Raw genomic sequence first — 25,639 nt, 5'->3', positions numbered from 1 at the left:
GGGCACACGCAGCCCTGCAGCTGACTGCCTGGCCATCCCTATGGGACCTGCTGCCCAGCCAGTGCCATCGGCACTGCTTCCCACTCTCCCTGCGGGAAGCCTCGCACATTGCTGCTTTCTGACCCAGATGCGGGTTTGGACATGGCCCCCAGGGCACAAGCACTGGCAGCTGTCCCCAAGGGGCTGGGCAAGGGCACAGGGAGCACCTTGCACAGGAGAGGGCAGCAGCAGTGCTCTGTGTGGGAGATGGCACTGGCAGCCCTGGGAATGGGGGACACTGGGGGCTGTGTGTGGGGACGGGGCTGGCAGCGCTGTGATCAGGGCTCCTGCCCTGCTGTCCCTCCTCTTTGCACAGTGACAGCCCAAACCACTCCCTGGGGGTGGCACATGCAGGAGCAGGTTCTGGAAGGGCCAACGTGCTTTTGGGTTCAATCTCAGTGGCTGTTGAACGGGGAGGGCAGGGGAAAGCTGTACTTGACCCAGGCAGCTCTGCTGGGTGCACAGAATGCACTGAGCCCACAGAGCCATGCTGGCCTGTGGGGGAAGCCCCAGAGGGGAAGAGGGAAGCAGAGCATACCTCCACTCTCAATCAGCACATCCAGCAGCTCGTCCATCTGCTGACTTCTTGTCATCTGCTGCAGCAAACGACAAAGAGGAGAGGAGAGGGCATTAGGAGGACAGTCCCTCCAGCCACAAGCCAGATGGATGGCTCTAGACCCCAACAAAGATGGCTCTAGACCCCATAAATGGCTTCTTCCCACACAGAAGAGAGGCCATACCAACATGGGGCTGGCAGCAGCGTTCAGGGCACTGCAGGGACATGGCACAATCACAGCAGATCCAGGGAGCAAAGCACCCTTCCCTGCTGCCAACCCTCTGCTCAGTGGCCAGCACAGCCTGCCCTGTCCCAGGACACACCAACATTTTGATCCCAGCCCCTCACTCTGGCACGTGCCTGCCTGCCCTCCCTGCTCCTGCACTGCCCAGTCTCCCTCCTCTCCCTGACCAGAACCTGTAAGATCTCCTGCACGCTGGCATAAGCCCATTTTCACCCTGCCAGCAGCATCACTCCACTTTCCCAAAGGTACCAGCAGACCCAGCACTGAGCTGCTCCCAGACTCTGATGGGAAGGAAGGTGTTCCTGGGCTGTGGCCAGTCCTCCCTGCAGGAACAGAACTCCAGGGTATGGCTCAGGGGGCAGATGGCACAGAGCAGGATGAGTTTTCCTGGTGAACTGGGAATGCTCAAGGCCTGACTCACACAGCACTGAGCACTCAAAGAGAATACACTGGCACCCCAGGGGACTTGGGGGTGTCAGCACCCCTGGGTGCACAGGGGACACTATCCTGTCCTACCCAGAGAGCCCAGCACGGGTTGGAATTCCTGCAGCTGAGTTCCGCAGACTGCAAAAAGACACATTGGGCAGCCCCAGCCCTGTAGAAAACATAAATCATGCAGTTACCTGCTTCATTGCATCCTCATAGGGTGGAGGCTGCTTTACCTCTGACAGGGCTGGGCTTGACTTACAAAAACTTGGGGATGAAATAGAAAACTTTTGGCCTGACTGCACAGCCATCTGCATGGGGAAATACAGGGAAATGGAGTCAGTGCACGGCAGGAGGCCCTGCTCTCATCCCTGCTGAGCTTGGGGTGGTGCCAGGGAAAAGGACAGTTTTGTGGGTCAGATGAATTCAGACAAATGCCTGGTTTTGAGCAGGACAGAGACAGGTAAACCAGCTCCCTGACCTAGCTTGAGCCCCAGGGCCAGGCTGGCCTCTCGTCACTGCCAGGACACAGACAGTGTCACAGGACAGCCTGGTGCTCAAGCAGCTGTGGACATGCAGGACAAAGGGAAGTCAGAGATGCTGCTGGTGGTCACCTGTGCTTGGCCAGTGATGAGGCACCTCCCCAGCCACCCCCAGCCCCTCCCCATCACCACCTCACTGGGGACATCTCACAGAGCTCTGGCCAGGGAAGGTCACTCAAAAGAGGGAAATCTCTGCCTGTGCCAATCACCTGCATATCTTTGCCAACTTGTTGCCAGGTTCCCCTTCCAGGATGGATGGCATTTGTAGCACAGTGCCTGTCAGCTTCTGTCCCCAGCACCTCTGGGCCCTTGTGTGTCCTTCCCCACTGCCTGGCCATGGCCTTATCCCACAAAAACCAGGGGATTGTCCCCTCCAGGACAATCCAGGGTTGGATCCAAGAGTGGATTCAGGGCAGCAGTGAGGTCACTCTGCCTGGCCATGCACATCCTGGCCACCTTTCTGTGGAGGGTAGTTGGACTACCCCTGGCTCATAGGAAACAGCACTGCAGTGCTGGGCACAAAGGAAGAGTTTTTGCTGAAGAAGGATTCTCACCCCTGGGAGTCCCTTGCAGGCAGCAGAGCAATGTCCAGGATGGGAGGTGCTGGCGTTGGGATGAGCTGCAGGACACAATGGACCATCCCCTCTGTGCACCCCCTGCCCTTGGGCAGTGAAGGAGCAGCTGGAGATGCCCCTGTGGTGCTGCTGCTCCCTCCTGAGCCTCACTGACCACTGCCCAGAGCAGCCCTGCTGCCTCTCTTGGATATCACCTCCCAGCACTGTGTCCCACTGCCCACTGCCCCACAGCTCTGCTGCAGGGTCCAGATCACCTCCACAGGTACAGTGCCAGGGTTACCCCCTGCATCCCCTGCTCTGCTCCCCATTGCCCAGCTCACCCAAACCAGTGTTCCCATCACCCTCCTCACCCCTGCAGCAGCCCCACTGCCTGCCTCACCCCAACCCCATTGCCCTCCATGCCCACTCCACTGGCAGCTCTGTCTCTGTCCCTCTCACCCTAAACTGCTGCCCTTTCCCACCTCACTGGCTGTGCTGTTTGCCAGCTGCCCAGGCACCTACCTCACTGAGCTCTGGACACAGCCCTGAACCCCACTCTGTGCCACTGTGCAGGGCTGCACCCCAGTGCAGCTCAGTGGGCTGGGAGAGGTCCTGCTCTGGCGTGGGCTGTCCTGCAGACTCAGCCTGCCCGTGCCCTACCCCTGTGTGCACACCTTGCACCCCTGTGCATGGCACAGGCCACTGAAAGGTGCTGCTGCTGCCTGGGGAGCCCTGGGAGGGCACTGGATGAACTGGGGCTGTGATCAGCAGAACCTTGTGCTTTTGTGTGCTGGCAGCTTGTCCTTCCCCCCAAGCATCCCTACCTGTTCAAGGGGCTGAGTGAGGAGTGGTGGCTGCTGAGGACAACTCCCTGCTGGGCTGGTGGCCTGCTGGGGAGGCACAAGCTCTCTCTGAATGCAGACCTCAACTGCCAGCCCTGCTCCAGCTTCCTGAGAAAAGGATTCCCTGGGGCAACTACTCTCCTCCAACTCAGTGGTGAAAATCCCTGACACACTGCTGGGAGCCACAATGGCTTGGCAAGGTGCTGGAAGGCCCTGCAGCCCTGCATCAGGGTCCCCCAGGGGTGTAGGAACTGTGCCAGGGCTCTCCCAGGAGCTGAGGGATCCACGCTGGTGCCTCCCTGCTGTGTACAGAGCTGTGCCAGGACTCCATGGGGCATGGGCAGCTGTGCCAGAACTCCTCCAGGGGCAGAGCAAGCTGTGCCAGGACTCCCCCTGAGGGGAGAGGCAGCTGGGTTTGGGCTCTTTTAGGGTAGATGAAGCTGTGCCAGTGTTCCCCCAGGGAAGAGGGAACTTGCCAGAACTCCTCCAGGGGCAGAGAGCTGTGCCAGGGCTCCCCAAGGCAGAGAGAACTGTGCCAGAGCTCCACAGGGCAGAGGATGCTCTGCCAGGACTCTCCCAGGACACAGGCAGCTTTGCAGTGCTCACCTAGGGGCAGAGAGAGCTGCCTGGGGTCCCCTGGGGAAGAGGGGAGCTGTGCCAGGGCTTCCTCAGGGCAGCAAGAGCTGTGCCAGGGCACCATGGGGCATGAGAGCTGTGCTGTGGCCCCTCCAGGGCAACTGGCTGAGGTGGTAGGGGTCCCCAGAAGAAACCCTGCAAAGGAGCCTGCAGTGCTATCAGCTTCCAACCCCTGTCCATCCACGACACTCTCTGCCCTTGCAGGCAGCCCCACCTGCTGTGTCCCGGTGTGGGTGTATCCCCGGTGTGGCTGTGTCCCTGGTGTGGGTGTGTCCCTGGTGTGGGTGTGTCCCGGTGTGGGTGTGTCCCGGTGTGGGTGTGTCTCTGTTGTGGGTGTGTCCCGGTGTGGGTGTGTCCTGGTGTGAGTGTGTCTCCGGTGTGGGTGTATCCCTGTGTTGGGTGTGTCCCGGTGTGGCTGTGTCCTGGTGTGCGTGTATCCCTGTGTTGGGCGTGTCCCAGTGTGGGTGTGTCCTGGTGTGGGTGTGTCTCCGGTGTGGGTGTATCCCTGTGTTGGGTGTGTCCCGGTGTGGCTGTATCCCGGTGTGGCTGTGTCCCCGGTGTGGGTGTGTTCTGGTGTGGGTGTATCCCTGGTGTGGGTGTGTCCCGGTGTGGGTGTGTTCCGGTGTGGGTGTATCCCTAGTGTGGGTGTATCCCTGGTGTGGCTGTGTCCCTGGTGTGGCTGTGTCCCTGGTGTGGGTGTGTCCCTGGTGTGGGTGTGTCCTGGTGTGGGTGTGTCCCGGTGTGGGTGTGTCACTGTGTTGGGTGTGTCCCGTGGGTGTGGCTGACACTCACCGGCGCTGTGCGGAGGCAGCTGCTGCCTGTTGGTGAGCCGCTGCGGCCCTCGGGGGACAGTGGGAGCAGGTAGTGGCTGTTGGGGGACGGTGGCAGGCTGATGTGCTGGGGGCTCTTTGCAGCCCCCAGGGGAGAGTGCTGGGGCGAGCACTGCGGGCTCAGGAATGTCGAGGAGGTGATGGTGCTCTGCCCCGCGGGCTCCAAGCAGTGGCTGTTTACAATGTGGGGCACCTGCGGCACCCCACAGTTACTCAGCTTATCCGAGCTGCCGGCCTGGCCCTTCAGAGCCATTTGTTTGGATGCAAATGGACAGCTGGACACGGTGTTTTCTTGTTTGATGGGGACGCCAAAGAAATGCTGAGCAGGCTGCTGCTTCTCCTCAAGGCCATTGCTCCTCTTTCGCTTCTGGAGCTGCATCCTCAGCTCTTCCACCTGCCTCTGCTCCTGCTGCAGCTTCCACGTCAGTTCATTTATGACCTTCTGCTTCTCAACCAACATCTTGTCTTTCTCTGTGTCTATTCCTTCCAGTTCCAGCTGGATGCTGCCTCCGTTCATGCTGCTCATGAGGCTTTCCTCAGCGCTGCCGTGCACGGGCGATGGCTGCAGGGCGAACTGTGGGGAGGCCATGGGCCCGTCGTTGAAAGTGTCGGGCAGGGAGCCGCTCACAGAGAGGTCAGAGGAGGCGGGCGAGATGGGCGGGGTGGAGCTGGTGCTGCCAAAGTGATAGAAGCCGTTTGATAGCATGCTGCTGGAGGACTGGGACTGGTAGCTGGACAGGGTGCTTGTTGGAGTGACAGGGAAGGTGACGGTGGTGATCTCACTGAAGCTGGGCACCGTGCTGCTGCTGCACTCCTGGAAGGGCCGCAGCCGCTCCATCAGCGCGGTTTTGGTGCCCGACACAGGCAGGCCTCGTATTCGGAGCTGCTGCCTCAGCTCTGACACCTGGAAGGAAAGTAACTCGTGATCAGTCTCAGGGGCAGGTAAGTCCTTTAGAAACCCAGTGCTTCTAGCAAGGAGTCTCAGATCACAGGATCACAGCTTCCAGCTTTAAAGCTCTGACCTCCCAGGTGCTCCCTGTCTCACCTGCAGTCACCAGAAGTTACCATGCACAGGCCTGACCTCTGCACATCCTGCAGAATCTCAGCCTTTCCTAACAGGAAAACCTTCCTCCTTCCTCCAAGAACTGTGACTCCTCTCCATGAACCAGCAGTGGTCCTTGGAAGAAGCTCAGGAATCCCTTCCTACTGTAGATTTCTCCATGAGCAGAGCACTCTAACACATACCAGGAGCCAGCTGATGGCTTAGAGACTGTGACCCCTTGGAGCCACATGCTCTGTGCTCAGGCACCTGAGCTAGGGCAAACTCATGCTGTTTCCACCTCTGGGCTACCCCCAGGTCTCTGCTCCCAGGATTTGGCCTTCCCCCATGACTGAGGTTCCATTAGCAAAGTATGAAAGAATAGCTGATATGAGAGACTCTCCCCTATGCCCTTTCTTGCCTATGAGAGGTGCTCACAACAGTGCATGTAGCAGGAGCTATCTGCTCATGCAGAGAGCTGAGCTGGCCTGGCTGAGGAGCTGAGTCACTAAGGGGGGGCCATGCTGCCCTACTGACCTCTGGCTGGTCTGTCAGAGCATCCATGATGTCCACCATAAAACCACATAGAGATGGAGCCAGGAGGTGCAGGAGCAGCAGCTCAGATCCTCCTTTATCCTGACCTGCAGCGTCCCCAGGCTACACCTTTGGTTTGCTGATACACAGGCTAGAGCAGTGCAGCTCTCACCACCTGCACAGCAGCAAGTTTCATGTTCAAAGTATCCCCAGGGACCAAGCTCTGCCCCAGGGCACTGTGCTGTACTCCTGGGTGGCTCAGAGCATGGGGGTTCAGGTGTGCTGATCTGTAACACGGCCCCTCCCAGGCTATGGCACTCCCCTGACACACTCAGAGGCAGCACAGCACACTCAGGCTGTGACATTCTGCTCCTGCAGTGACAAAGTTAGCACTCACTTTGAGATCATCCAGGTTGGATGGCAGAGGGCCTGGCTTGATAGACGAGACACAAGTCTGGCCTGAAAAGGTGGTTTTCACCGGAGAAAGAGGGGTGTTGTTGCCAGAAGTTGATGAAGAATTTGAACTTTTGACCATTTGCTCATTTGATTGCCTGAAATAACAAAGGAGATTTGGGGTAATTTGTCTGTTCCCCCAGGGTCTTTGTGCCCAGCATCCTATCCCTCTTCTCCCTTGGGTCTGCTGTCTCCTATATGAGACTTCAGGAAAATCAAGCTGGGCTGTAGGAGATTGCTGGTGTCCCACCAGCAGGTCACAGGTGCCCCAGCCAGTATGCAAAGCCAGAATGGCTTGGAAGGAGCCTGTGCCATTGCCAAGCTTTTCTGTTTCAGTGGTGTGCCTCTATTCCCCTGCTCTGGCACAAATGGGTACAGAGGGGAAAGTCTAGAGAGAGACAGGACTAAGTCCTGCTGCTGCCACAGTGCCACTCACTTTAGCTGTCCTTGGTGCATCCCAGGGTAGTTGAAGTGCTGCTGCTGCTGTTGCTGCTGCTGCTGTTGCTGGCTGAGGATCTGGAGCTGCAGGAAGAGCTGCTGCTGCTGGAGCAGTCTGGCATATGCAGAGTCCATGGGTGGAGGGGACTTCTCTGCTTTCTGGTCTGGAGGGATGTACTGGTGATACTTGAGCTTCTTCACTTTGGGCTTGGTGTCTTTGGGCTTTTTGTGACGGTTCTTGCTATCACTGGATGATTTGGACTGTTGGGCCAAGAAGGAAAGGAATTAGGTGTGAGAAGAGCTCCTGTCATCCCCATGGGACCTCAGAGGCTTGGGACAGAATAAATGTCCTGTTGGCACCTCGACACTCCAGCTCCAAGACCTGCTGAGCCTGGATGTGAGGGACTCCCTTGGCACTGGGAGCCATGCTGGAGAGCACATGAGATAGAGAGTGACCCTCCTTGCTGGAAGGTACTCCAGTTCTCTCTTTGTCTTGTATCTGCTCCTGCTCCCAGCCCCAGGGGATGTTTTCAGAGCAGGACTCAAGCAATTGCCTCTAGCAAGGTGTACTGCTGTATCTTATACCATTACACAATGAATTAAATTACTTTTTGACACAAGGTTGTCTGCCTAGATTATTCAAAGCCTTTAAGAGCAGACACCCAGAGCTCCCACACATTTTGGGTGCAGCACATGTGCACTTCAGGCTTGGACGGCCTGGGCTGGTTCCTCTCCCGGGCAGAGCACAGGCGTTACCTTGACGGCAGAGGGCAGGGGCAGCGTCGGGCTCTCCTGCCCTGCTGGCTGCTTGGGGCTGTCGCACTGGCTGCCCTGCCCCGGGGCAGAGTCCGGAGCGTGCCCATCGGCACTGGGGGGGCGATCCTGCAAGGGAGAGGTCAGAGGGGCTGTGGGGCCGGACCCAGGGGCTGTCCAGCCTGGACAGGGGCTCCTGGTACCCCGTTTCCTCACCCTATGTTGTTCCCAATCCCCACATGCCTCAGTGCATCCCAGTCCCCTCGTGTCTGTCCCAGCCACATCCTTAGGCTATTCCAGTCCTTTCCTAGTCCTCATTGGTTTTCCAGCCCTCCCAATCTCACTTGGGCCCCCTATCCTTGCTCACTGCTGGCCCTTCAGCGTCCCCCAGACCCACCCAGTTTTCCCAGCTGACCCGTGGATGGCCACAATCCCTTTGGTCCTCCCCCATCCCAGTCTGCCCAATTCCTCCGTTCTCCCCTCCGTCCATCCTAGCCCCTCCAGTGTGCCTCAGTCTACTCCAGTGGGCCGTTACCCAGCTTCCACATTCCCCCAATTTTCCCTCAGTTCCCCTGTTTTCCCTGGCCCCCCGTTCCCCCAATTTCCCCTAATTTCCCCCCAGTTTTTCTCCCCGGTCCCTCGCGCCACCCCGGCCCGGCGCCCCCCGGGGCTGCAGTGCCCGCGTCGGCCGCCAGGGGACGCGCCAGCACCGCGCAGAGCGGTCCCCCCGCGGGTCACAGAATCGGAGAAAATCAGAGAAATCACAGAGAATTACGGAGAAATCACGGAATCACAGAAAATTATAGAGAATCCCACAGAATCACAGAATTAAGCTGCCTGAAGAAGACCTTAGAGCTCATTGAGTCCAACCTGTGACCCAACACCACCTTGTCAACTAAACCACGGTCCTGAGCGCCACATCCAGCCTTTGTCAAACAGCTCCAGGGATGGTGACTCCCCCACCTCCCTGGGGAGCCATTGCAATGCCCAGTCACTCTTTCTGTGGTTCCTGATGTCCCACCTGAACCTCCCCTGGTTCATCTCAGGGCTGTGTCCTCCTGTCCTGTCCCTGTTCCCTGGGAGCAGAGCCTGACCCTCATTGCAGAGTGATGAGGTCTGCCCTGAGCCTCCTCTTCTCCAGGACAAACACCTCCAGCTCCCTCAGCCCCTCACAGCACTTGTGTTCCAGACCCCTCATCCCTTCTCTGGGCACACAGCAGCATCTCCACATCCCTCCTGAGCCGAGGGGCCCAGAGCTGGACACAGCACTCGAGATGTCACCAGTGCTGAGTCCAGCGGAGGAGTCCCTGCCCTGGGCCCCCCAGTGCCACCCCCGCCCCACGAGTGTCCCCCGTCCCCTCACATGCCCCCGGCTCCAGGACAGCTCGCCCTACCTGTGGAGCCCCGGCAGGGTTGGCAGGGGGCGGCTCCGGGGCCTTGGAGCCGGGGGCCGGCTCGGCGGGGCCCGGGGAGCCGCGGCTGCGGGGCCGGTCCGGGGACAGCCCGTCGTTGCTGCTGTCCTCCTCGAAGGCGAAGGCATCGGTCTGCCGGGGAAAGCCGCCCTGGGTGCCTGCGGGGGCAGAGGGGCGACGGTCAGAGCCTGAGGGGACGGGCTGAGCCTTGCGGGGGCCTCGGGCGCGCCCACCGCCCCCTGCCCGGCCGTGGGTGAGGGGAACGCGGGGGGATCGGACACCTCCGGGGCTGGGGGAGAGCAGGGGGACCCAGCCATGGACAGGGGAGCTTGGGACAGGGAGAGAGGAGGGGTCTGAGGAGCAAGGACCATGGACCGTGTCCCTTGGGACAGGGAGAGAGGAGGATCTGAGGAGCCTGGCCGGGCAGCACCAGGGTTGGTGCACAGATGGGACTGGTGCAGGAGGGGCTCTGCCATCCTGCCCCTCCACTGGGCTGGGATGGGAGACAGGCACGAGTCACCCTCCCTCAGCTGAGCACCCTGGCTGAACACCCACACCACACATGGGAGTGTCCTCAGCAGAAGGACTGAGGTTGAAATGAGCTCAGGGTGTGATCCATCTGCTCACAGCACAAGAGCCAACAAGAGTGGACGTGGCTGCAGGTGCGCAGAGGCTCCCACATCCTGTCTGTCCACAGGTTTCACTCACCAGACATGGTTCAAACCAGTGCTACTGCCTGCCCACAGCCCCAGGCTGCTCTGCCTGCACAGCTCCTGCACTCTTATCTGCTAGTCAGATGGGCAAGGGTTTGACCCCAAGGTTTGATGATAAATAAAGTGCTGAGAAAAAAAGGTCTCACGTGAGCCTTGGGAGAGCTGCAGGTTGGGGTAGAGGAAGGAGCAATGTGGCCACACTCGTAATCTCCTCGTGCTCATGTCTGGCATTTGTCAGGCAGCTTGGCACTCTGATAGTGAGGTGACAAATGGGGAAATAGGAAGGGCCTGGGGACAAGCTTCCACCTGTCCCCGCTGCTGATCTAGCAATGTGCACCTTCTCAATGACACGCACCTCCTGCTCTGACCCCTGCCCCTATCTGAGAGATAAGGGTTATCTCCACTCCCTGCGGCTGCTGGTGCCAGGGTGGGCGAGGACAGAGCCCTGGCTCCCTGCCTGAGCTGCTGCCCAGACATGGGCTGGGCAAATGAGATCAGCCCTGTTCAACTTGCTCTTTTCATGGAAAGAGAGCCTGTGTTCTCTCCATCCTCCTCATCAGAGGCAGCACCCAAACAGGTCCCTGAGGAACTGCACCATTTCATGGGCCATCTGGGCTGCATGGGAGCTGCTTCCCACACCTCCAGGCCAGCGTGAACATCTCCTCTTGGGAAAAATGCCTCCAAGCAAGGGGACTTGTGGATCTGCAGGGTTCCTGCTGCGCTGGCAGGGCAGCCTGTGTTGGGAAGTGGTGCCAAAGCTGGGAGCACAAGGGACCTTCAGGACACAGTGACAGCCCAGAGCATGACAGGAATGTGCTGCATCCTGCTGCTCGATACTGCAGGCCTGTGCCAATGGGGAATGCTTCCCTTATCTGTCCTGCTCTCACCCAGCCCAGCCTGAGCATATTGTTTCTCGATCCCGTGTCCCTGCTGTAATCTCAGGCAGGATGGTGTTTGCTCCAGGCTGTTTCTAATGCACTGGGTATTGTCCTCCTGAGTGCATTGGACAAAGTGATGACAAGGACCTGGTAAAAAAAGTTTCTTGTATCACTGCTCAGCTATGCAGGGCACTGGCGGCCTCCTGTCACTGGGACATTTGGGCTTTCGGTTGGGGTCTGGCACTTTCTGCTCACCCTGCCGGAGGTGATTAGAGGAACACGTCAGCTGAACTTTCCACTGTATAAACAGTTGAGATTCCAAGGTTAAAGTAAAATGATTTTAAACCCTGTCATCTTTCTGGTATTGCAAAAACAAAAGGCTTAACGTTCAGAAGTGCCAGTACTCTGCTCTGTGTTCAGCCCTTTGCCCCAAACTGTAAGTACTACAAGGTGCCTCTGACTCCATAAATGAGTTTGAGGATGCTTCAACTTGAGGCTTTCTTCTACAGAAACCTGAGGGCTGGGTTGTGTTCCTAGTGCAGCTGCACCACCTTCTTCTCATGGCACCCTATGGTACCAAGTAACTTCACATTGGACCCTAATGTGCTGAGTGTTTCAGCCTGGTTTACAAGGACACATTTTTCCCCAGCAATATGATAGAAGAACATTGTGAAAGGAGGAAATTTAAAACTGAACAAATAATTTTTAAGCCAGACTTTTTGTTTTCAACAGTTTGGTCCAGTAAATCACTGTTTACCATGAGCTCTTGACAAGGCAGCTGGAGAGATGCTCCTTTCAAGATTCAAGCTCATTTGCCCAGTCTCCAAACCTCAGCTCCAGGGGATAAAGTCATGCTCACACTGCATCAAATGTTTATAAAGCGGGGGGAATTTTTTGAAACTTTTTTCCCCCCTGCTGTTCCCTCCTTTAGTAAGTGGCCAGAGAGATTTTGCTTGAACTCTCCTTAAAAATTCCTCTTCAGGCAGAGTCCTGGAACATTTCACCTTCAAAGAGGAGAGCTGCGACACGCTGGGAACAGAGAAGCTCCAGGGCCAGGCAGAGAAGCTGCATACACAGCCTGCATTTCACAGCCCCCAAAGCAAGAGCAGGAATAGTTTTGGGGCAGGACAGAGCAGTGTCTGAGCCTGGAATATTTCATGTCATTTAAGATGGTTTCTGAGATGAAATGAAAATCAAAAGTGCTTCCAGTTTCAACTCTCATTTTTGGCATCTCTCCTGTCACATCTCTCCTGTCACCAAGACCCTTTCTGCCCCAAAGCTCTGCCATTGTCCCCAGTTTTCTCTGAGCTCTAGAACAGACCCTTCAAATGGGATTATGGCAGTGGAAATGATCCCATTAATCAAGGAACTGTGAGGAACAGAACGAGCAGCTCTCAGTACCTCACTTGAGACCTGAGTGCCAGTTTGGACATGTGGAGACAGCCCTAGACTTCAAAAATAAGGGTTGCTGATCTGTCACTGCAGGTCTTTCCTGCTTATTTCTCTCTTTTGGATCTCTCTGTCCTGGCACTGGGCCCTGGTGAAATTTGAGTCACCTTTCTGCTCTGTATTGACTCCCACACCAGCTTCCCTGCAGCAGCGTGGGGGAAGTAATTGTGGATGATTCTTCCTCCCTCCTCTGGTGGGAGGAGGTGATGGAGGAAAACTAAGCTTAGGCATAATGCAAGTGCTGGATCCTGGCTGGTAGTAGTGTACCCTCTTTGGGTCCTGCTCATATTCTCCAGGAATTTATCACCCCAAGGATGCTCCACACCCCAGGGATGCAGCATCCTTCTCTGCTGGGTCCTGAATACCACTAGCACCAGTGGTAAAAAAAACCAAAGAAAACCCACACCCTTACTGAACTAGGGCCACTCTACCCCCATTTACTGGGATGTGAGAGCTTGGTAGGGAGAATCTGGGCTGGTCTCACAACCAACACCTGTGCATTCGGGTTCTCTCCCATGCTGAAGGAAGGAGTGTCCTCTCTCCAACAGTATCACTTCTGTGCTCAAAGCCCTGGGGAGCAAAGGGGTGTAAGAAGGGAGGTTCTTTGGGGGAATGTGGCTGAGCAATGGTGCATCTTCCAGTGTCACTGCTCTAAGATGAGAGCTCTGTGCTCACAGGCTGTGCTGGACTGGGCTGGTTACTGTGAAAATAATGGCATTTAAGTAATACATGAAGCTCTTACATCCAGTAGGGTCACTGCCTGCAGTCACTGTGGTCCCCTCAGCAGCCCCTGCCCCACTCCATGCACACACAACACACACATTTACTGGCACTACCTTTTATGGCCTCTTTCACAGCTGAGTCCACGGGAATAATGTTCTTCTCCACCAGCTCCAGAGGACCCGGCCTGAGCGCAATCTTTTCATTGAGGTCATCAGCCAGTCGGGCTCTTTTCAGCTTCATTTGAGTAGACTGAAGGGACCCCTCTGCAGCTGAGTCTGAAAGGACAAACAGAAGCATCAGGACCAGGGGTTCCTGTGGGCACAGCACTCAGTGAGAACATGGTGCCCTTCAGCACAGCCTCTGGGGCTGTGGCCAACAGCTGAGTGTGGCTCAGTTCAGCAGGATCTGCTCTGCTAGACTGACTGGGGCTGCTGGGGTTTGGGACATGGCTCCTTCTCTCAGCATCAGCCCCAGCTTGTCCATTCCCAAACAAAAGTCTCTGTCTACCATCCTGGGCTTGTAAACCCAGCCTACAGCTGGACCATCCTGCAAGGCCTAGGAGTGATCTGTGATGGCAACTTCATGAGCAAGCTGCCACTTACAAGGGCCAAAGGGGTCTCCTGCTCCTGCCTGCCAGGAACACAATGGCCACTTGTGGGCCAGTGCAGATGGGAAACAGCTGGAGAATAGAACCATTGGCAGCACTTGACAACTGGAGTAAATGGCTTACACTGGGATTAAAAATGCTGAGTCTTGGGCTGTGGGCTTTTGGAGGTGACATGACTACAGTGCTCCAGGCCTTCAGGGAAAATCTAGCTGGGGAGGAGCAGAGCAAAAGCAGGTAGATCTGGAAGTACAGCCCTACCAAATCCAGCTGAGAAGTTCCTAGTTATTGAAAGATGACAGAAGAATAGCAGCTTAGACAGATTTCTTGAACAAAGCTATCTGGCTCCTCTCTTGGACCAGGAGTGAGTAGTGAGGGAGTCCAGACCATTTCTAAACCAGACCATTTCTACACTCTTAAGGGTCTAAAGTAAGAACAGCTGCATGTAGATTCTTCAGTCTTCAAAGCCTGGACACTTTCTGGAAGAGATACTGTAGGGAATACAAGCTACAGGGCTTAATACCATGGAAATTCTCTACAGAAGGTCAGGAGAGCTGGTCTAGGGCCATTCCTGGCCTCAGATTATACAGACCAGTGAACACAAATGAGCTCCTTGGGGTGAACTGTAACAGAAGGGGTGCCTGTAAAGCACTTGGATGATGCAAACTGTGTCACCTGGCCAGTTACAATCACCTCTAGGTCCAGCTGTGAACAAAATGGATTTGTAAGTCAAATCCACAAAATGGATATGCCAAGACACGGCTCTGAAATGCAGAGCAGGATGGACAGGGGTGTGGGCAGAGGCTGCAGGTAAGGGGGGTGTGGGGCAGCCTCTTGCTGAGTGCACAGCCAGGCACTCTCTGCTCTCTGCAGTCTCTCTCCCCTGGCTGGCTCTGTCCCTGTCCATGCCCAAGGACTGCAGCTGCCTCCATGCTGGTAACAGCCCCCCACCTCCAGTCCACATTGCTTCTATTATTTAAACTAAGGCAAGGACCCTCTCCATCTCCTAAACAAGCAATTGTGCTAGCTTATTGTAGGGATGGAAACCTGAGGGTTGCAAGGCAGCAGCACTGATCCAGCATGGGACCCAGGCTCGGCCCTCCTGCCTGCCAGAAGAAAAAAGAAATACAGATTGCATCCATGCTGAGAGCAGAGGGCAGCATTCACAGCTGCCAGAGAGAGATCTGCTTCTTCCAGGCAAGTGACAGGACTCAAGGAGGGAGGGAGGCTGCACATCCTCTCTGTCTCTAAGGATCTTGTTATCTAGGGAGATAATGAGAGACACTGTGGTGTTCTGCTGTCTGTGATGGGATACAGCCCTGCCAGCTCTCTGGCTGAGAGGGAACACCAGGATGGGAGAGGAGAGAGCTGCTGTGGCTCATGGACTGATAACAGCAGGGCTTTTCATACAGCTCTGCTTGGGTCATTGACTGCACAGGCTGTCACACAGAATATCCAGAATTATAGCAGCACAAAATATGTCCAGCTTACTATGACCTGCTATAGGAATTTCAGTGTCCTGGACAACAAATTCCCTGGGTGTCTCTTCATGATCAGACATTGGCACTGGTGTCCAATGACAGTTCTCTCTCACAGCTGTTTTATACTCCACTGTTCCTAGAGCATCCTACACTGCTTCCTGCCAGAGATGAGAGAGACTGGGTGGCCTTGGGACTGTGTCAAGGAATAAAAGTGTGTCCTGTTTCCTGAACACCAGGTGTGAACAGAATTTCATACAACGTATCCCATTTGAGTCTGCCCCCCATGAGCAGCTGGAACACAGTAAGGGCAGTGAGATTCCTGAAGGAACACAAGAAGGGCAAGAGAAACAGGAGTCCCAGGGCAATAGTCCCATACAAGAAGTATGTGGGAGAAGCTCAGGCAGTCTTACCTTGCAGAATGTGCATATTGACCAGGTCTGACCTCTCAGGCCTGCTTCTGATCTTGTGCTTGAGATAATCTTCAGTCTGCAGAACACAAACACAGAGTTACCTGGCTAGAGCAGCAACAGGGTACTGAGAGCACCTGCCTCTGTGCCATCCCACAGTTCTTTTGGCTTTAATACAAGCTGGACTGAGTGAGCTCCTAAATGACATTTTTCATCACTGAAACACTTGGGCAGAAGTTCTTCAGAAAGGGAACAATGTGCATGTAGCTGCTGACTGTTCACAGCACCCACTGTGTGACCTTTGCCACCACTATGATGCCTGAAATGTTATGAGAACTCATAGGAAGGGTGAGACTATTCCCTGGGAATGGTGGGCCAGCACACAACATCACCTCTGAGAGATGTTGCAGAATGTCCTGGGAGCAGTGGCTTCTGTGTGAAGCTCAGCACTCTGGGGTGAGGTATCAGGCAGAACAAGTCATGAGGCCACTCAGACTCTCTGCCCAGGTCAGCCATGAGGCTCAACCTTCCTGCAGCCTTGCAGCCCCTGTGCTCTGGGGTTCCTCACCCAAGCTGTGAACTGCGGTTGGGAAGATCTGCTTTGCTTTTGTGATGGACATGGTGCTGGAGCCTTGTGCCAACTCCTTCATGGCTTTAGGAACAGAGAGGCACACAGGGGTACAGGAACACCATCCATAAGGGCCACGAAAGTCAGCCTTGAGGGCAGATGACCCCAAGAATACACATATAAGCTTATCTCCTGGTGAAGAAAAGCTAGAGCTCAACTTAGACAAGCTCTTAGCTAAGCTGAGCTGCAAGAAGAAATGGTACAAAAAATTGTACATAGTTCAAAGAGATTAAAATCTTAAAGATAAATATAAAAGAATAGTACAAGCTGCTGGAGCTAAGTTGGAAATCCACAGCACAAAATGTACAGGATCATGAGAAAAAGATCTTATAAGGACTTCTGCAGCCAGGACCAGGCAATGGAAAGTGCTGCCTGTGTTCCATAAACAGGAGAAATAACTGTGCATACTGCTGAGATGGCTACAGGATTTAATGCCTTTTAAAAACCATCCTCACTAAAAAGATAAATGGCTCTTTATCAAACAGGTGGCTCAGCCAAGAACCTTCAGCAACAAAAGAGAAGAAACCCCAGTTGTCAGGTTGGAGAACAGGTTAGAGGGTACTCAGAGGAGTTAAATGTTCCCAAACAATTTTGAGACACATGAGGCTGGAGTAATAGCAACTATCTATGGTTTTCTGGGAAATTGGGCAAAGGAGAGTAATTGCTAGATTTAAAAGAGATGGGAAGAAGCAATCAGGGAATTATAAAGCAGACAGCAAGATACTGGACGAAGTAATCAATCTGTATAAATGAATTTTGAAGATAGCAAGGAGGTGAGCAACAGCCAGGATGGATTTATCAAGAACAAATCACATCACACCAAACAAAATTCCTTCTATGGAGAAATGACAGTTTTCTGTTACAGGAATAAACAATGAATATCATGCAGCTTGACTCTAAGCATGTTTTGACATTATCTTCCATGGCTTTCTCACATGCAAGCCAGAGAAATTTGGTCTGGATAAGAATAATATAAAAAAGGAGCATAGCTGTAGATCACCAGAGGAATTGGAAATGGCTCAGAGTCTAAACAGAAAAATAAATCCTATTACAAAGCAATTTTTCCTGCTAGTCAATATATTAAATATTGCCTTGAATGATAGAAGACATACTTCTTCATTTTAAATCATTCAAGGCTAACTGATTACAGTGTACCATGATTTGGCACCATTGGTAGGTGATCTGGAACACATGTGCTACAGTTTCAAGAAGGACATTTGGGAGGGGCTGGGTTCAGTCACAGCCACAGCTAAGCCAGCTGATGGAGCACAGCAGTGGATGAAGACTTAATGCTGCAGAGCTACTCCTGCAGTGGTCACTGGACCTTAGGCAGAAATCAGATACTCCATGCATGGGAAAAGTATGAAAGGCTCTGGAGAATCCAGTGATCAGCAGCTGACCCACAACCCCAAACCAGCAAGGGAGACACAGCACAGGGTGTCAGCTTGTCCCTGTTCTGTGCCCTACATCTGAAAGGGTCCAGGAAAGGGGCTGGGCAGACGGCTCCAGAAATCACCTCTGAGTCAGAGATGAGATCAGTGAGGGGGTAGACACGAGGTCAATCCAGAGGTGAGATGGCTATTGGGACACAGGATGCAAAACACCTTTTAAAAGTGCTGCAGGAAAAAAAGAGTTCTGAATATACACACAGTAGTGTGCTCAAACTTCAGCAGAAGAGCTTGGGCTGGGAATCAGGGGCCAAGTGCTCACAGCACAGTTCAGAGAGCACCAGAGCAGGTCACTGGCAGTGGGTGTCTGTCAGTGCTCACACCCCAGAGCAGGTCACTGGCAGTGGGTGTCTGTCAGTGCTCACAGTTAGTCAGGACCTGGGCAGAGCCATGAGAACCACCCCACAGCCCCTCTGTGCTGGGGTGCTGGGTGAGTGCTCAAGCCCTGCTCAGCCAGACAACCCCAGGAAAGTCAGCCTGCCCTCTGTCCTCCATCCCAGCAATCTATTATAGGACATCAAAGTCTGCTGTGCTGGCCCACGGCCAGCCTCTAACATAGCCAGTGACATGTTTAAACAAACAATAGACAGTTTATTTACTAAAGTCTTTACAATGCCTTACCCTTTCCCCATATTTTCCCCAGCTTATTTCTACCACACAATCCCGTGCTTGGCCCGTGTGTAGGTTTGCCTGGTTCCTGTGCCAGGTCAGAGCAAGCTGGTGTCTGCACCTGAGTGCATTTAAACTCACATAATTCATCTCCAACTAACCCTTAGATCAGGTCCTGACTTGGGCTCAGCTCCAGCTGCTGTCCCACAGCTGTGTTTCTGCTGTGACTTCAGCTCCTTTGGACCCTGGCTGTTAATAAGCTGCATTTGTGTCTCTGGGGTGCAAATGATGAAGACTTCAGATGTGAGCTTTTTTAACATCAGCTGAAGCAGAGGAGCTTTCACAACACATGAACAGTTATCTGCTTTCTGTTTGCACAACATCAGCTTGGGGGAATATCAGCTAAACAACAAATGCCTTTGAGTAACTGTCTGCAAACAGCTGCTGATCTTCCCGATCCCAGGTCTAAGCAGGGCAGCTTTGCAAGGGAATAATGTTTGTTATGGGCTGTGCTCAGTGTCTTCATTAGCACTTTCTAAACATGCCTGTGGTTTGGGATAGACTAGACCATCCTTCCCCTTTCCCCAGGCAACTAGCCAGTGAAAGCTTTTGAAGGGAAAGAGACACAAATGTATACTTTAACTGTAAAATATATGACACTTCAAGGATACTTTGGATTGCTTGAAATTTTTTAAGCATGCTAATCTTTCAGAGTCATACTGTGTTTCTTATGCTTGCCATTTATTACCACGGGAGACTTGGGGCAAGTGATTCGGAGTGTGTTTAAGTTCAGAAGAGCACTTCCCTGTATTTCACAATCATTCTTCCTTGCAAAGGTTCCTTCCCATGTGACTGCAAGAACATTTTGCAGATTAATGGAACAAATTCTTGTGTTCAAGCAAAACCTTCATGATTAATTGTTTCCCTTTCTAGGTTGATCCCTCCAGCCTGATCAAGGCTGGATTGCTGGCAATTTGGAAACCAATGTGATTTCCCAGACAGTGATCAGATCACAGAGTTTCAGGGTGCTCTTCAAATGGCTATGCCTTTGACAGTTTTTAGGGAAGCCTGGTAATGGGGTGGGTGGGAGCCTGGCCCATTTCCCCCTTGGATGTTGTGTCCCAATGGCCAAGGTGCACTTTTAGCAGAGCTAAAAGCCAGAGCTCCTGCCTGGTGACAATGTGAGTTCCCTGGGGCTGGCTGCAGCTGGCACCTGCACCCCCTGCACACTTGCTGCCTGTGCTCCCACGGGCCTGGCCACTGCTGCCAGGAGTGCAGAGCAGCCAGTGCAGGAGGAGCAGGCTGTGTGTGAGGGAGGGGAAGCAGCAGTTCCACTGGTGGGACATTCACTGCAAGGACTGACAAAGCCATGCTGAACCCTGCCCTGCCTTTTGTAAAACCTGGGGCTGCTGTAAAACCCCACAGCTCAGGGCACAGCTGCTCCCTCTGCCCTTTTTTCAAACCTTCCCTGCTGGGAGAAGGGTACTCCAGAGTGTTTGTGAGCCTGGAGGCATTTCTGGAAGCAGGGCAGGTCCCTGCCCCTCATCCTTGGCCACTGGGCCAGCCTGGAGGGTGCCAGAGGAGGGGACAGTGGTGGAAGGTGCTTTCAAACCCCGTGACATGCAAAGCAAGCCCATGTGCTCCCTCCTGGGGATGGCTGCAGGAGTTACCTTGGCTCGCTCCAGATTTTTTCGCTGTTCATGGAATGCAGATGGGCTTTTCAGTGCTGCAACAGGAAAGAAAGAGGAGCAGTCAGCACAGGAGCGGAAGCAAGCAGCTACCAGGATATTCAGCAACAGCATTTTAATGAGTGCTATAAAAATAGCAACACAAACTAGCTGTTCTCTTTATTGTGCTGACTAAAAATAACTCAGGAAAGCTCTGGGAAATCCCATGCTCTCAGCCAGCCCATGGCAAGAGAGCAGGGGGGATGGAGAGCATGGGGAGAGCAGGAGGCACGTGGGCAGGGAGGGGTGCAGGCTTGGAAACACAGTGCTCTGTGGGACACTTCAGAGTGGATAAATCTTTTCCCTGCCATGTTCCCTGCAGGTCGTGGCAGGCACCACAGCTCCAGAAAACACATCTGGGAACAGCAAACACCTGTGAAGGACCTCACCTGAAAGTAAAACCCGTGGGTGACTGAGGCTTGAGCTCAGCAGGAAATGAATACCTGCCTCAGCTCCTGGGATGTGTGGTGCAGCCTCCAGTGAGGGCATTGCCAGGTGGCCCTTTGTCCCTCTTCTGTCACTGACCATGACTGCACATTTGTCCTGACCCCTCTCAGAAGCAGCTGTGTCACATGGGACCTCCCTGGGCAGGCAAGCAGCACATCATGTCCTCAGCATCTCCTGACTTCAAGGAGGATTAACCCAGTGGCACTCCCAAAAAAGGCCAATATTCCCTGGCTCTTGGACCAGTGAACACCAGTCCCATGGAGCAGCCTGAACTGGAGTCTTAGAGAATCTTGCACATTTCCTTGTTCACTGGGGTGCAGCAGCAATCAAGGCAGAATTTGCATAGTGAAAGGGTTAATACTTCTCACGTCCTACAAAAATTCTGTTCTGTCTGTGTAAGCAGACAAAACTAACTGTTCCCATTGGGACAAGGAAGAGGAAGGTGTCCTGACCCACAAAAACAGTCTGCTGCAACTCTGTCTGGCAACAGAAATTCTCTTTTCATCTTCTGAATGGGCTCCAATAAAGACAGAAACTATTTTCATGCAGGCCTTGTTATCCTCCATCAGTCTAGGGGAGGATGAAAAGAAGACTGAGGAGAAACAGGAAAGGTTTGGGGGCCCTCTGAACTGGCTCTTGGTAGTGAACACCCAGGCAACTCCTGGAACATCCAGTGAATCACAGAAAAACACAGAAGGCACATTCCTACTCCTGCCATTTGGAAAGCAGACAAACAGACAAGCTGGTGTTGCTGTGCCATGCTCCAGTGAGCAGCCACCAGCACTGGTGGCAGCTGGTTTAATGAGAAGCAAAATTAAACAGTGCACATGAGAAAATGAAGTTAGCAAGAGAGATGACTTTCCCAGCCCTGCTCATGTGAAGTACTGATGTTGGCAGTGTGCTACAGGCACTGACCAAGTGCTGTGCTATTCAAGAGGAAAGTGCTGCAGAGTTTAGTAATTTACCAAGATTTTTGGAGGAATTATGTGAGTGCTGCAGCCTGTCTCAGTCTACAGGACAAATAAAGACATTGCTAGCACTGCTAGTTCAGAGAACTTGTCAGGGGATGACATTTCATCATGAAATGGGTGAGGGCACCTGGGGACACCAGGATAGAGGTGCTATGTGTGGCGTTGATCACCTTGGACAGTTGTTTGAAGGCTTCAGTGAGGATGAAGTGTGGCTGTGTAGATCAGGAGGGATTTTTGCACTTTCAAGCACAGGTATTTTTGCAGTCCATCACAGCCAGGGGGACTCACCTGCTGGTCCTCAGAACCAACATGGCATGGGAAGATATGGTTAACAAAGACTTGTTTTTCATAAGGAATGTCTGCACATGCCCAAGCCATGGAGAAGCTGGCTGGGGCTCCCATGTATTAAATGCTAACATCTGACACTTCCTCCTGATGTGAAATTCAGCAGTTAAATTCTGTGTGTTTGTTTTTATAATGGCATAAGTGCCTTTTCTTCTATTACTTTCAGTGAGTGAACCGTGCTCAAGTTTCCCAAAATGGTCTTCTTGGACAGAAACCAGACTGCAAAATGTCAGCCTAGAAGTTGGAAGTGCAAAGAAACTGTAAGTAACAGGAAAATACCCTTCAGCTGCCATCAAATCTATTTGGCTGCATACTTTGTAGTGTGTAAGGTTTGAGCTGTCAGTGCCACGTGTGACAGAGCAGCCCCAGGTGTACAAACCTCTCAGGGGGCACTGCTGCCCCATGTTAGTGCATTACTCTGACAAATATCACAGTATTTTGTCTAAAGCTTCAGCTCCTGGAGTTTTGTGATCAAATGCCTGCCCTTTCATGGCAGACAGCATAAAATCTGAATGCTTGAAAAAATAAACAGGAGAAACATGGAAAGAATATGCATTTATCAGTCTTAAAAACCATTGATCATTTTGGCAGTCATGATCTTTGTCATCCTGCTCAAGTTTTCCTAGTGCTTGGTGCTGACAAGAATGTCCTGAGAAAGCATCTGTTGTTCAGCACAATCCTCCAGGAGGGGCAGGGGAGGGACAGGGTGCAGCAAGCAGTGCTAGAGCCATGCTCTTAGAGAGGTGCTGTTCTGCTGCTCAGCAAAAGCTCCTTCACAGTCTTCAAGGGCAACCAGAAGAGACAGAAGTGACACAGCCTCTGGACAATTGTGATCTTAGCAGTGAACCCAAGGGGTCCTTGATGAGACAGAAAGGAGAATCCTCTACCTGGGTCCCAGGTAACCACAGGTTTGCACATGGAGCCTGAGCTAGGTCAGGATGGAGTATTCCACTGAGCAGGGCTGAGCTCCCAACATCCTTTCTCCAGTGGTGCTACAGCTTTCATGATGCACCTGCAGGTGCAGAAGGGGATGGTTTTCATTCACTGACTTTTTGGGCTCTAGCAACTGAATTTGGAGCAGAGTGATTTCATGATAATGCTGTCCTGGAGTTTGTCCTTCAGGCCGAGTGCCAGGTGAGCAGGAGTGGCTGGGGTCAGAGGGGGAACACATCTGTCCCTCTGCAGCAAGCAGCCCCTGTGGGGGTTCATTGCCTCAGGTGTGCACTGGCAGCTCTGCCCTGTGGGCACAGACCTGGGCAGGGCTCAGTCCTCCAGGGACTGCCTGTCTGCACCAGGGCCAGGGCAGTGCCCAGAGCTGCCTTCCTCCCCAGCCTCCTGGGATGAGCCCTCTCATCCCCTTCCTTGCACTGCCACAGAGGTTCCTGGCTCTTAAAGGAGAGCAGGAGATTCTCTGCCCTTGCCTACATGAACAGCTTTGTGAGTCCTCTGCTTGAGCTGGATATGCTTGTCCTGCTACACTGACCTCTGGGATGGGGAGCTCTGCAGCTGAAATTTTGAATGGTGCAAAGTAATCATTCTCTTGACTTCAGTTTGAGCAGGGGCACTATAGTCTTTGTGATAAATGCACTGTACAGCACCAGGGACCATCACATTTCTGCAGGGCTGGAAGCACAGTCCCCCTGGTAGAAGTTTGCTCTGAGCTGTGGGGTCTGAGCAGGCAGCTGGTGTCACACAGTGCCCCAGCAGTGCCAGGAGGAGCACAACCCTCTGGACCAGGATGGGAAAGGCAGAGGAAGGTACTCACGTGGCATGATGCCTTGGTCTGCCAGCTGCTCACGGGTCCTTCTCTGCTGGAGCCGCAGCTGTAAAACTGTGAGAGAGAGAGTGTCAGGGAAAGGGGCAGGACTGTCCTGAGCTGCTCATACAGGGACAAAGTGTGTAGGGGGTGTGTGTGGCACAGAGGTCTGGCACTGATCCCTGCTGCTGCTGGACCAGCCTTGTGAACTATTTGGTTCATCCCATCACCCAGGTAACCATGCCTGTACTTTGAGTTAGTGCCATATTCTACAACTTCTTTTTTTGCAAATTTGTCCTCGAGAAGACAGCTGTGTCACAAGGTGAAACAGAGCTCAGTTCCATGCTTTCCTGCTGGAAGTTCAGAACAGCTTGCCACAAATAGAGACACCTCAGTCACAACATAACCTCACACTTCCCTGCCCACCAGCACAGCCCCAGGCTGCTTCTCCTCAGCTGCCCAGAATCAGCTGGGGTTGGAAGGAAAAGAAAGGCAAGAACAGCATTTTTGTCCTTGGGAGCAACCTGCTGAGCTCTGCCAACAGCTCATGTACAACACAGCTCTCCTGGGATGTGGGATGGAGCTGAAAAATAATCCCTCCCAGAGCAGTCCCCAAAGCATGGGGCTCCCTGAGATGCCATTGCTTGTGACTTTTCCATGTCCTCTGTACAAACCATGTTTCACATTCAGAGCAAATGTTTAGTGAAGGCTTCATGTGGGACAATGATCTCCTGCCAAATTCCAGCACTTCTTTGGACACCACAGATAGATTCTTGCTGTGAGGGAAAAATGCAGCCTTCAGTATGTGGTAAAGTCTGTGTGTGTGCTGCTCTTCTTAACCCAGGGTGAGGTGATGGCTGAAGTCACTGGCAAACCTTGCAGCCAGGGGAGTTTGTATCCCTCCTCTGCCCCATGGCACCATCCTCAGTAAGTGCTGGTTCAGCCTGTGGACACGGATTTAGACCCTCACTCTGGGTACCTGCACTGCACCCAGTTATCTGCACCCCCTTTGCAGAAGACATCCCCCTCAGGGACCCTGGAAACCAAATGAGACAGCCCAGGCTCTGGGAATGCCCATGTTTCCTCCTGGACCATGCAGGCAGCTTAGAGGTAACCAGCTCTAACAGGGTGATCTGTACCCCAGTTTTTCTGCATAGACCCTTCTCTGTGACAGCTCACAGTACTGAAGAACTGTGCAGAGTCTGGCACTTTCCCTGAGGGAGAGATGGATCTTTATGGAATAGGTGAGCTAAGGGAGGTGAGAAACTGTCTAAGGATAAAAACAATCTGTCAGTCACCCAAGAATGGTTCTCTACTCTCCTAGTCCTGGTCCAGTATCCCAGGCATTAGAGCATCCTGCCTTCAACTAGGGCAATTTACACACAATATCACATTATTCACAGGAATCAGAGACAGCAAAGCCTTTTTGAGTCACATACACCACCCTGCCAAGGACACAGCAGTGCCCATCAGGCTGTAAAATTCCTGAGTGAGGATCCTCCATCACTTCCCTTCACAGCTCCCACGTGTGCCAAATAATTTGCACCATTTCACTCCAACTTCCGACACAGCCAGACCAAGTGAGGTACCACATCCACATGGGCAAGGGGGATTCTAACAGCCTGTGCATTCAGGGCCCACATTCTCTGCTGCTTCTGCTGATTTCACAGCCCTTCCTAGCAAACAAACAATTCAGCAGCCCCCTGGAGCAGCCAGCTGCCAGCCAGGCTGGTGAGGAGGAGAAGGACAGGGCACAAATCCCCTTGGAGCATAGCTTGGAAGGTGATGATGATTTCCCGTGTGGGGGGTGTAAGATTCATCTCTGCCCTGCTGCAAGAAGTGATAAAAATGTGTGGGTTTCACTGCTCTCCCACTGCTTGGCAGCAGGAGCAGTGCTTGGGAACCCAGATTCCCCAGATCCCACTGCCCTCCAGTGAGCTGGGCACAGTCTGGGGATCCCCTCTCTGCAGCTGGTACATGCTCCACCTCACAGCCCTTTCTTTGCCTCCTGCCCTATGGGAAAACTGTCACAGAGGGGATCTGGGACTATGAAATAATCATTTTGTGCAAGGAGAAAAGGTCTGCAACTTGTTTTTGTGCTGATGGGTGGAAAGGCTGTGAGCCAGCAATGTCACTCACTGGTGTGAGCTCTGGT

At 53.4% G+C, this 25,639-nt stretch overlaps 1 protein-coding gene across 10 annotated transcripts in view; it reads right to left on the bottom strand.

Moving 5' to 3' along the window:
• The window catches only part of MYOCD (myocardin), a 227,703-nt gene that overhangs the window by 2,735 nt on the left and 199,329 nt on the right, over window positions 1–25,639 (bottom strand). For 3 of the 10 annotated variants that reach the window (XM_079323146.1, XM_079323144.1, XM_079323145.1), the window contains exons 2-13: window positions 23,494–23,559; window positions 22,616–22,740; window positions 19,909–19,964; window positions 15,557–15,632; window positions 13,175–13,336; window positions 9,281–9,456; window positions 7,890–8,015; window positions 7,132–7,394; window positions 6,640–6,793; window positions 4,632–5,573; window positions 1,463–1,576; window positions 578–635 (exon numbers count right to left, since the gene is read on the bottom strand). In XM_079323146.1, the coding sequence (XP_079179272.1) occupies window positions 578–635; window positions 1,463–1,576; window positions 4,632–5,573; window positions 6,640–6,793; window positions 7,132–7,394; window positions 7,890–8,015; window positions 9,281–9,456; window positions 13,175–13,336; window positions 15,557–15,632; window positions 19,909–19,964; window positions 22,616–22,646 (2,158 nt within the window). In that variant the 5' untranslated portion in view covers window positions 22,647–22,740; window positions 23,494–23,559. The remainder of the gene's footprint in view (window positions 1–577; window positions 636–1,462; window positions 1,577–4,631; window positions 5,574–6,639; window positions 6,794–7,131; window positions 7,395–7,889; window positions 8,016–9,280; window positions 9,457–13,174; window positions 13,337–15,556; window positions 15,633–19,908; window positions 19,965–22,615; window positions 22,741–23,493; window positions 23,560–25,639) is intronic. The other 7 variants (XM_079323137.1, XM_079323140.1, XM_079323143.1 and 4 more) reach the window with 5 other exon arrangements.

The sequence above is a fragment of the Erithacus rubecula genome, assembly GCF_903797595.1.
Source record: "Erithacus rubecula genome assembly, chromosome: 20".
In the NCBI taxonomy this organism is placed as follows: domain Eukaryota; kingdom Metazoa; phylum Chordata; class Aves; order Passeriformes; family Muscicapidae; genus Erithacus; species Erithacus rubecula.
This window is presented reverse-complemented; position numbering and strand designations above follow the sequence as displayed.